The sequence below is a fragment of the Haemaphysalis longicornis genome, unplaced genomic scaffold (assembly GCF_048455015.1).
Source record: "Haemaphysalis longicornis isolate Haplotype H1 unplaced genomic scaffold, Haemaphysalis longicornis Haplotype H1 scaffold_9, whole genome shotgun sequence".
Classification (NCBI taxonomy): domain Eukaryota; kingdom Metazoa; phylum Arthropoda; class Arachnida; order Ixodida; family Ixodidae; genus Haemaphysalis; species Haemaphysalis longicornis.
Window position 1 is genome coordinate 66,469,182 of NW_027526460.1, and position 12,271 is coordinate 66,481,452.

At 45.7% G+C, this 12,271-nt stretch overlaps 1 protein-coding gene across 1 annotated transcript in view; it reads left to right on the plus strand.

The window, feature by feature from the left end:
• Positions 1-8,524: 8,524 nt before the first annotated feature.
• The window catches only part of LOC144151717 (uncharacterized), a 38,726-nt gene continuing 34,979 nt past the window's right edge, over positions 8,525-12,271 (plus strand). The window contains exon 1 of the mRNA XM_077682839.1: positions 8,525-8,703. Within this exon, the coding sequence (XP_077538965.1) occupies positions 8,701-8,703 (3 nt within the window). The 5' untranslated portion in view covers positions 8,525-8,700. The remainder of the gene's footprint in view (positions 8,704-12,271) is intronic.

A 12,271-nucleotide genomic window follows, 5' to 3' on the forward strand; every position in this document is an offset into this window, starting at 1 on the left:
ATCAAATGTATTTTTAAAGTGTGTTACGTTCATTATTGATTTTATTCGTTTAAAGTAACTTTGTAATATAATAGTTTACGTTTTTTTAATAAAAAAATATATTTCTATTGCTTTTGTGGTCCCACAGTATCATTCGTGGAATGCTACATTACGCACTACACCGACCCATAATCTCAATGCAAAAACGACAATCGGTGTACTTTTAGCCAGAGACTAGGCTCTGCACTTACTCTCACCTGAGACTTTTTGGGGCAGTTGTTGAGCGCTTCTTAGAAAACTAAATATCTAGGCTAACGTCAAGGCTGTTTCTAGACTTGCTGCTCCACGTAAAGACATCGGTGAGAAATAAAAAAACATTGATCTGAAGGACTATGCGGAATATTTACACTGAACCGATTGGGATCTGTGTATAGCAAAAGTGTGCCAAAATAAACCTAACTCCTTGGACTGAATCCAGGTATGGACAGCTGCGTGTGAAACCAGAAAGGGCCTTTGGGTATAAGAATCACGTATTTAGTTCTAGATTAACGCCCCTGTAAAACACACGTCAAACCCTGTTTGCCTTTAGGCTTCACTGATATGGCTTCAGCCAATATCTTTTCTGAGAAATAAAAAAAGTTTTCCAAGCAATCGAATAACCAATAATAAAGCTCACCATTTTGACATCGGCCCCAAAATTTACTGTTGTCACAGTGGGGATTTAACAAGAACCAATGCAGGAGTCAGCCATGTGTCACGTGACCAAAGTGAATCACGTGACTGGGAAGAGGGCCAGAAAGGGGAGGGCATAAGGAGTAGAATGCAATAGAAGATTGGGGTTCGAATGTTTTTTTTTTTTCAGTAATGACCACGTTAAGAAGACCATCCCGGAAGCACTATGGACCAGTTTCCGAAGGAAGAAAACCCTGAAAATTGTTCTAGTACATTCAACAATTGGCCCTCCACAGCTCCCGGTCATAAGTCTCAGTTCCCAGCATCGATGCAGGACTTGCAAGCATCTGCAGTCGGAATGCCGGCGCTGAAAAGAATAATGGTTTCTCGAGCACTTCCTCAAACATTGTGCATATGCTACAATATTAATTCCGTCATTATCAGTACAGTGGAGAAACCAATAGGCCTAAGACCTCCTTTGAGCAGTTGCTTTTAATAAAGCTTCACTAGGTGTCACCCCAATATTTTTATATTATATCGAGCTGAATATACAGCAGTCCTGCGTTAATTCTCCAAGAAACAAAAATATGACTATTTATTTCGTACTCCCTAGACTGCTAAAAATATTTCTTGTAACGGTAACTTCGAATCATTAGGGCCATTACCATAGCCCACAGCATTCAGACTTTTTTATGCAAAATCTCGCTTAATACAGAATGACCGCCTACCTTTTAAGATGATACCTCGATATTTTTGCACACAGTCACCTCTTCCGCCGATGTCCTTATTTGCTTCCTGTATTTTTTTTCTTTCTCCATTTGTAAAAATCTCGAACCGTCTACCAATATTTTTCTTCTTGTGTTGTGTACTTGCTCCTACCATTATATTTTCTTTATTCAGAAAATGGCCCCTCCTAGATATTTTTCTCTGTCGCATTGCGCATGTACTGTAACGTGATACGTTTTTTCTCTTCTGACTGGTAGTTTGTAGGAAAGTTAGGCGTGTACCACGAGCCCACTTTTTGGCGTTGCCGAAAGCTTTGCTTTAGGTCTCACGGGGTCACTACCAAGCACAATTTACATCCGCTCCCCTTATAATAGGTGTTCATAAACTATTATTCGCAGATACTCAAAGGGTCTCGTTCAAAGGTACCTTCCCTCTCACCGGCTATAACTTTCTAAGGAGTAAACCCTTATTTTTATCTCGTTATTTTGCTCCTCTTAAACAGATTCTAACACTCTGCTTCTCTCCTGCCGACAAATTATTTCTGAATCACCCACTGCGTTGTGAAGAGTTCGTCCCATTATAGTGCATGCCAAGTGTGACGGCTGTTGCTCTTAAGGTGGCAAGTCTTCTGATTGATTGGTTGGCAACGTACCGTGGCCACTACCTATCGAAAATTTTCCGTCTTGTTCGTTCACCATCATCGCAGTCGTATTTCACTCTCTGCCTCTATTTCTGTGTGTGCGCGTGTGTGTGTGCTTGCATTTGTGTGTATGTGCGTGTGCTTTGTATTTGGGTTGGCGTGTTCGTGTGCATTCGCGTGCCGGTGTGCGAGTGTGTGTACGCGCGTGCGTGTGTATGTGTGTGCGTGTCTGTATGTGTGTGGTTGGGTGTATGTATGTGTATGACTGTGTGGGTAGGCCACATTTTCATACAACTAGCAGCAGTCAATCAAAGTATCACGCAACTCGCGTTGGCCTGCTTCCAGCGCCTGCAGTCCCACCGGGAAAAGGTAGGCCTCTCATATCTTCGCCAGTCTAAATCACCTGCATTGCTTTGGGCTATACAAGTACCATCGATAGGCATACTGTCAAAAGCATTCCCTTGAACTCTTTAGAATTACCATCGCGGTTACCTCCCGTGGAATCAGTAAGAGCCAAATCGTGGGACTGTAAAACAACTCTCCAAAATAAATTCTCGGTTTTGAAGGAGCTAAACAAGGTCAGTGTTGAAAGGCTAAATGAGAACCTAGCATCGGTACTCAGTGAATCGGCAGCGCAGCAGCTGTATGAGAAGCAACATGTTGAGAACAAACCAAAAAAATTAGCAGTGGCTTAGCTCGGCTATGCAAGAATATACGTAGCGTGAGTAAAGGTTCAGCTTGTTATTCTTAGCTTTCTCGTTGTCTAGGATTAGCTTGATTATCATGCTTACTGCTGCTTTAATGACACACACACAGTATACGCGTTATGTGGCAAATGTATATTTATTAAGCGGCTACGATGCAGCGTCACCAATCGCTCCAGAGCTAAGCTGGTTCCACAGGCGCACGCCGGTGTTGCTGCGGCGCATGAGCCATCGGTTTCACACCCGGCCACCCTTCGCTGAATCACCAAGTGGACCGGTCTGCCACGTGCGGAACCGAGGTCGGCGAAGGCGCTGGACGGGTGGGGTGTGGTTCTACACGCACATGCTGTTGTTGCTGCGACGCATGAGCCATCGGTTCCACACGCGGCCACCCCTCGCAGGATCATCAAGTGGACCGGTCTGCCACGTGCGGAACCGAGGTCGGGGAAGACGCTGGACAGGGGCGGGGGGGGGGGGGGGGGGAGGGTGGTTCTACAAGCACACACCGGTGTTGCTGCGACGCACGAGCCGTCAGTTCCTCACCCGGCCACCCCTCGCAGGATTGTGAAGTGGACCGGGCCGCCACGTGCCGCGCTTGCGCAGCAAGGTCTCCAGGAGCCACGTGAAACTGCTCAACCTCGGCCAGTGTAGCTCACCCTACAAAACAAAGAAAACGAAAGAACTAATTGCAAAACCTCAGAACATGCAAGCGTCGAATGAGGTAAACCGGATTGACTTAAATGAGCTGTCAAAACTGATTCAAAGAAATAAAACAAAATACATTCGTGCATATAACAGGGAAGTGGTCACGGAAACGCTGTGAATAGGGGTATGCTTGAAAACAAGTGAGAGAAAGCTAGCCATCTGCAAACACAGCATGTACGCACTCCGAGATAAAAAGGGAAACATTACGCGCAACCTGAACGAGGAAATTAAGGTAGCAGAACGATTACACCAGGCTTTATGCCAGCGAAGTTATACCAGAGAAAACTACTGAGAATAGAAATTCAACTTGCGAAGTCTCACTAATAACAAAGAAAAGCTTTGAGAGGCTCTCGAAGGCAAGAAAATAGGAAAAGCTGCTGGTGACGACAGCGGGAGGAGATATTCTACTAGAAAAGCTTGCCGCACTATTTTCAGAATCCTTGAAGGCTCAGGAAGTGCCCCTAGACTACAAAATGCCAATTTTCTGATTCATAAGAAGCCAGATCCCAAGGATTTCAAACATTACACTCATACGCCGGCTGTCAGTTGCTTACGAGCTTCTTACCAAATATAGGTAGCCGCATAGGCGACAGTCAGGATTACCCTCAGCCCAGAAAGCAGGCTCTGTTACCGAAAAGGCATTCAACCGCGGATCACATCCGTGCCTCCAACCAAGTAATAGAAAAATCTACAGAGTACATTGAACCCCTTCACATGGAACTTATAGATTACGAGAAAACGTTTGATTCCGTGTTCAACGCGGCCGTTTTAGAAGCACTAAAGAAACGGATGCAAGAATTCTAGAAGACATACATAAAAGATGCACGGGCAGGGAAACCCTCCATAAGCAAAGCGATATATTTCCAATCCGAAAGTGAGTAAGACCGGCACATGAAACATCTCCAAAACTATTCACAGCATGTCTGGAGAAGGTATTTAGAATACTTGACTGAGAAAACATTGGTTTAAGGATATACGGGGAATACTTGAGCCACTTAAGTTTTGAGGAGACATAGCCTTTCTGAGTAATACTGCATACAACATGCAAACAATTCTTGAGAAACTATAATCAGAAATCTCAGCCATAGCGCTAAAACTAAATCTAAAGTAATGAAGGATAAGCATTCAAGAACATCTTCACATTAGGAACACAACGTTAGAAGAAGGAACAGAATGGAACTACCAACATCTTCACATTAGGAACACAATGTTAGAAGAAGGAACAGAATGGAACTACCTAGGTCTGATGGTTAGTTCAGCACCCAAACACGGGAGAGAAATCTGGCACAGAATAGGTATAGGCTGGGGAGCACTCGGCCAACACTCCCAGATAATGAAAAGTAAACTGCCTCTCTGTCTCAAAACAAAAATCTACAACCAGTGGATACTTCCGGTGATCACATATGGGGCTGAATTTTGCTGCCTTACTAAACAACTACAAAGCAAACGCAGGTCGGCTTAATGGGCCATGGAACGAATGAAGGTTGGAGTGACACTCAGGGACAAGAAATGAGCTACCTGGGTGAGACAACAAACTAGAGTAGAAGATATCATAGTTCAAATAAAGAAACACAAATGGGCTTTGCCTGGCTGTGTACTGAGACGAACCGACAACCAGTGGACAATTAGCGTTAAAGAGTGAATAATAGGAGATGGGTCTAGACGTACAGAAGGCCAATAACACGATGGAGGGTTTAAATTGGAAATTTCAATGGTAAATGTCGACTACCGTAATACAGAATCGGTTAGAGGTGAATGGGAGCTGCCTTTACCGTGCAGTGGACCTGAGCGGGATGATGATGATTAATGTGATGACCACGTAGTAAATTCCGGCAATAGTCGGAATAAGGCGATACTCCCACTGGAAGCGTATTGTATACTCAGACTTAGGACACATTTGTGCGGCAAGCTATTTGCACCCATTTCGGCTTATTTGTGTTCTGTATGTAAGGTAGGATTTGTAATGGGTAGCGATCGACGACGTAACACCCGAAAGCGAGACGTAAGACCTAACATCCTATGTTTGTGCTTAAGGTTTCCACTTTCGATTGGAGCTTTAAGACATCTCAGCAGCGTGAAAAACGTTGTAAACCGAGCGCTCGGATACAGGCTAACGACGTTGACTTGAAATAGGAACCTCAAGCCTAATGTCTCGCTGTGTCGTCCCCGTCCACTTTTCATCAACGTGTTGAACTGGGTACCGGTTGTCCAAGTTAGACGCCAATACGTGCCATTAGACGCAAGTATGGTCCCGATGTTGTTTAAGTCATGTCTCACGATGAGCAGAGCGATGTCACAACCACTGTACTTTAAGCCGCGGGTGCCAGTTGATAACGTTATTGCTCAAACAGTGATTGGTAGACCTTTCCCGAATAAAGCACTCGCGTCGCCGCCTCCGTGTACGGTATATCAGCCTTTGGGCTCAAAACTACCAGTAAAGAAAAGCGGCAGTGTTGTCCGCTATAGATTCTGTGATTGTGTTCTGTGCACTTTACGTCACCCACTGTGATCCACACGGACCTTCAGGCACTTATTTTCTGACTACACGGGCGGGGAATGCAATAGTCGTAAAGGCATACAACTAAGCAAGCAAACATACTTTAAAGCACCTATTTACTCCACATGAAGTGTGGATGTTATAGCATTTTTGCCAAGATGAACGCGCTTGGGGTTACTTTGGCTGGGTATATTAACTTGCCAGATAACGGTACGCAGATAAGTGGTGTACATTTGGAAATTTGCCGGACCGTGAAACCGCTTTAATGGCAGGATAAAGTTTTCGGCAGTCTAGAGCCCTGTTCTCGATTTACGGTGCGCTGAACGCCTCAAATCAGGACAATAGGCTTTCGCAACTGCTAACTTGTCGAACGGCCCTCCTTTTCCGTCTACACGCTTGCAGTAAGGTATCTTGTCTCTCTCTTCGCACCAGAAGTTTTCTTTATATGTTCAGCGCCTTGGTATTTTTTCGAGCCCTGTAGCGTTTCTATTCTGTTTAGTCTCAGTTTTTTGGGCCGGTAGCAATCACTGTAAGCTCTTCAACATCGTCTCAATCAATAGGTTTGCCAACATGCTCTCCAGCTCAGCTACTCTACTGCTTCATCTCGGCAATTACTTGAACTTGCGGTAGTGGCGACTCATGGAGTTACGCCGTCGTCGTTAATATCTAAAGCCTGTACCTCCCATTTTTCTGGACCTGGTAATTGTGTTAACGACAAATAGAAAACGCTAGAAACCCATACAAATAGAAAACGCTAGAACGAATGCTCCCAAGAAATACGTTAGAGTTTTAAAATGCTCCAAAAGTCTTTTCCAAACGTTGACTAAACGTATTTTCCCACAACCATGACTGATGCTCTTGTTAAAGAGTGCGCGTCCGTCCTTTGGGAAAGGCGCTCACGACACCTGCAACCAACTTTCTATGCTCAGAACACCAAACGTCACACTGCTGCTTGACCTTATTATATTCAAGATGTCAAGAATACGATTACAGTTTAACAACGTGTGGGTACGACCGAGTCGGTAATCCATTATAACTCCGTTAACGAGCCCTTTTGCGTGTTCTTCGGTTCAACCTTCTTTTCTTATAATGCTCATCACTATCGCTGTTTGCAAGTAGCGTTCATCCTTGTCTCCCTCGTCCTATGTTTTCTTTATTGCGCTTGACTGAGTTATAATAGGTTTCAGTTTATCTCAAGCGGAATACAATATTTCAAATCCTCCGGCATCTTTATCGCAGCATTAGTACGAACGGGACAAAACGCTTCCATTTTCTTTGAAACAAACATCCTCCGCAAAGTTAGGAATCTCTCATACCCCTTTGCTCGAGAGAAGCACTTGAAAGAAGTTTCCATAACCATAACCGTCCCAGGCAACATATCCGGCTATCCGGCTACCAGTCGATGTAAGCTGCGCAGCAGGAGGACCGACAGCTGTCTTAGATATTTTTCCACTACTCAAGATCCTCACAGATCAGCTGCTTTTTCTAAGCAGGGCAAGCTTAAAAGAACATGAATCCAGAAGAGCTACCACTAAGGACTTTCGAGTTACGCTTTACTTTGTAAACTGAATGCTCGAGGTTGCTAAGCGCTGCACAGTTTACGGTGGCAATGAACAGCTGGGAGCAATGAACTTGGCGCCGTACTTACCGGACGCGAACAATGACGTAGGTCTTTTTATGTGACCCGAAATTACCGCTGGCATGCGCTCGTCTGCCACATAAAAAAATGCGCAGCGTACCTGCTTGCTCTGCAGAAAATGTAGGCGGAAGACCATCGTCTTATGCCACTCCTGCCGCGAACAGCTTATTCTGTCTTCCTTTCGAACTGCTCCCGACCTCCCCCGTTGTCGCTATTCTTTAATGAATACAATGTACGTTCGATCAGTTCACTTGAATTTTCCCGGTGTCACAGTGGCAGCGAGCAGTTTGTCGGAGAATGTTTTCTGTGTAGATCTTGGAACAGCTCATGATGACATTCTTTCTTTTAGTGTTTGCTGTATCCGCCTGTCTTCCAGAACGCTTTCAACTTGTAGTTTCTTTATTAATGCTCTAAAAAACAATCCAACGCTTAGTCTTAATCAAGAAAACGCTGAAGAGTTCGGTTATGCAGCTATATGTTGCTATATGTTACCGCATATATAGCTGGGTCTTTTTTCGCGCTCGTCATTTTGGGCACGTAGTAGTTTAAAATGGTTCGTATGCATATGCTTGAAGTTCCAACATCCGTCAGAGTGTTTTTTGATCGGGCGATTGAATCATATGAAACTGAAGATAGACAGATGGACCAGAATGTTCGTGGTTATGAAAGCCCAAATAAAATTTACTCTTTAAAAAGCAGGCAGACTCCAAGCTATAGAGACAGCTTGGGGCGTGCCAAACGGATAACATTACTTTCATGTCACACCACGACACATTAATTTATTCCCCTGCAGACGTTCATGGAAGCCGTCATACCGAGAAGCGAGCAAGTATGAGCTGAACATTGCGAGCACAGCAGTTCACTTGGTTGTGCGGCGTAAATTTCCGGCTTCTAGCTGCAGCTGGCGATGTTTGGTTGGCAGCGCAGCGCTAACTCGAATAACGTTCCCTGTAAATGCCGAAGTATACTGTGGCTTGCAACAAAGAAACAAAAACCACCCACAGTTGTGCCGTAAAGGTGGGGTTACAATGTGCCTCGTGGCAGCCCAGTATTTGCGAACCTGAGGCCAACCCCATTTTGAGAATCGTTGGTGTGGTGTACGTGTTCTACCGCCTCGAGGATTCCTGGAACAGTAAACATGGTAAGTAACCGCCTTTTGCAGAAGAGCTTTGTCTAAAATTGGGAGTTACAATTTGCCCATAGATGTCCGTAGATGCATAATTTGTCGGCAGATTTGTCGATCGTTGGGAGATGTTAGTGACCGGTTCTTGAAAGCATTGTCTATAGATGGGAGTTAGAATTTAAAAAATTTGTCTAGAGAAGTCCGTTGATCCATAATTTGTCTGTATACTTATCCATAGATGGGATTTGTAGGTGACCGCTTCTGAAGAATAGCTTTGCCTATCGATGGGAGTTACAATTTGTTCATTGATGTCCGTAGATCCCTCATTTGTCCGTAGATTTGTGTATAGATAAGAGTGATAGGTGACCGTTTCTTGTAGACATTTTTTGTCTATAAATGGGAGTTATAATTTGTTCATGGGTGTGCGTAAATATATAATTTTTCATAGATTTGTCCATAGATGGGAGTAGTACGTGACCGTTTCTGGCAGAATAGCTTTTACTGTAGATGTCCGTAGATCCGTTGTTTGTCCGTAGATTTGCCCATAGATGCAAGTGATAGGTGACCGTTTCTTTTAGAAGAGCTTTGTCTGTAGAAAGAAGTTAGAATTGGTCCCTAGATGTCCTTAGATGATAATTTGTCCGTAAATTCGTCCATACATGGGAATGGTAGGTGCCCGTTTCTTGCAGAAGAGCTTCGTCTATGAATTGGAGTTATAATTTGTCCATAGATGTGCGTAGATCCATAATTTTTCCGTGGATTTGTCCATAGACGGGACTTAGAATGGGAAGCACTGAAGACAGCCCTTCTCACCCGAAAGTTCGTTGAAACCCAAGTGCAGGAAGGTAGGAAGAAAGCAGGGACAGGCTCAGACGTGCAACTAACCTTTATTCTACACAGAAACAGCCATAAACACAGAATCGACAAAGCATTGCGCATGCGCAAGAAAAAACAAATCTACAACGACGTGTGGTGAGGATATTCACTGTTCTCTACACAAATTGACGTATCACTGACACAGATATTAGAGTGTTTTAGCTGACCGTCTTTGACGATCCGCTCCTCTACCGGCGGCTTCAGTTGCAGAAACCCTTTTAGCTAAGTGATAACCGTATCCCCCTCCCCCCAACCCCCCACAGGAATCGGCGCCACTGGTCGTGTCCTGCGCGTGTGTAAACCAAAACTCCCTCCAAAGCAAATATAACAATTCTTATTTTGGTCACTCAAACAAAGTAAAATACTTTGTTTAGCGCCTAATTTCACCTTTTTATATAATGTAGTCGCTGAAATGATATAATAATCCCAAATAATTCAAAAGAAACTGTTCAAGGTTAGCATAGCCAAGACAAGGCCGTCTTTCCCGGCGGTGCATAGAAGTTGGCTCGCGCTTCGGTCGACGTTTTTTGCTTCCGTTCTAAAGATGGTTGAGGTGTGTGTGGCACCTTTGTCTATTCCGAAGCGCTTTCGCAGTTTCGTCGCTGGTGTTTCAACTGAAGAAACGGAGTTTTCGCCTCGCTGGGGGCATCCATTTGGAATTCCACGCAGTAGCGTGAGCTGCCTCGTCGGTCCGCTAAGAGGCCCCGGCTGGCGGAGCACGGCCCCGCTCCGGTATTGCCGCTAGACCCTAACACGCCATGCATGCGCAATGGCACTACCGCTTGCTAACGGAGTGGAGCGGACCGTCAGAAACGGTCAGCTAAAACTCTCTATTTCCTTTTTACTGTGACGCAGTATATGCTAAATCCCCGAGTTTGCATTCCGGTGAAGCCGATTTACTCGGCGCCGCTGCGGCGCTCCTCCTCGCCACTGCTACCATCGCTTTCACAACAGTCATTCCAGTAGACGCCACCTATGCCTCTTTCACAAGCTGCGCAATCGGCTGATAACGGCGGTAGCGCACTTTTTAGGCATTACCTCAGCAACTTGACCGCTGTGAACGGCGACGTGAGCCTAGAATTATTTTTCAGCATGAAATGCTTCCCCGCGACATTTTCGCCCATATATATCACACCTAAGCATGCCCCTATCACCGGTTGCCGGTTTATGCGTCCACTGGTTCGGGGTGGAAGCAGGGTACGTGCATACACAGCTAGGCTTCATGCCGCTACCAATGGCATACGCGTTGTGCGGCGGGAAATTTAAACCTTGAAGTCCCGGGGCTCAATGCGACAATTTAGATGTCCTCAATGGCGGAGCGGTTTAGGTTTGGGTCGGCGTGTTACACGAACAGTGAGATGCCTACGACGCGGGGCGGGAACGGACAGCCGCAAGCTTGTTCACTAGATCAAAGCTCGAATGATTCCAGGTTTTCACTCCATATGGGACAGACGCCTGTCGTTCGCTCGGTGGAAGAACAGCGGGAATAGAAGAAGCGTCAGCCGGAACATAAAGCCCGAATGGGAGCGAAAACAACAGAAAGCCGTTGCCGCCACCGTTGCCAACGCACGTTTCAGCTCACCCAGCAGCTGGGAATATCTCCCGGATGAACAATAGCGTCGACGTAAGCCAGTATTTCCTGTTAAGCTTGAACGGCTTTCAGAGCGACAATTTCGGCGGTGACCCCGCACTTCTAAGCACGCGCACATAACTGGTTTTGGGTTTAGTAGGTACGAGTTGGGTGTAAAGGGGGGGAGGGGTGCGCGCACGCGCTGATATAAGTTTCATGCCCTCACTGATGACATGTCCGTTGTTCTGGCGGGAGGTGTGAAGCACAAAGATGCCTACGACTCGGGAGGGAAACAGACAGCTCCATGTTTGCCCACTACAATATATCTCGGGTCCCTGAAAGGTTTATTGGGCTAAATCGCAAAGTACAAACAAACGTGTTTTGTTTCGTGCGTTTCATGTACTGCGTTAGCTACGCAGGACATGGTTCCTGTCAGAGTGGAAGGGCACTAATTTTTTCCCCATATTATAGAAAAATTCTTCTTCTGGTTCGATCGGCCACATGGTCAAACCAATCTGCAAATTTTTCGGTTTCTTCCTTCTCAACGCTTTCTTCGACCCCGTTTTGGGGTTGAAATACCGATCTCCTCCTCCTGCACACACGGACACTAAATTCGGCGGCGACAAGTTCATTCTTTTCGCCTTCTGGTACATTTTCTAATGTACCTGCGCTATGCCTAACGTGATCCCGGTGCGCCCATAAAATTGCGGTCCGGGAGCGAGCCTTACCGCTTTTTTCAAACCCCTGTCCTAGCGCCGGCTCTATTCTCAAGAAAACGGGCGATGATAGGGTCAGCGTCTCCTACAGGCGAAAGAGAGATGCCACTAGCTCTACAATTATCACCATGATAACCGAGGGAACAGACCTAGAATCTGTCCCACGCGTACTTCTCGCCAACACCGTCATGAATGCTGCGGGACGGAACTTGGCGGAACCACGTGATACCTGCTTGAGACATTGCCCAGACAGAACCTGAAGGGGATCGGAACCTACCGCATATACCGCCAAGAATAAAAATCTAGCCATCATGCAAGTGCTTCTATTTTCAGATTCCACCGCCACGCCTGAGATCTCTTGCAAGGGTGTCGTACATAGAATCTCCACTGAAACGACCTAACAAGAGCTCCGGCAACACCAGGA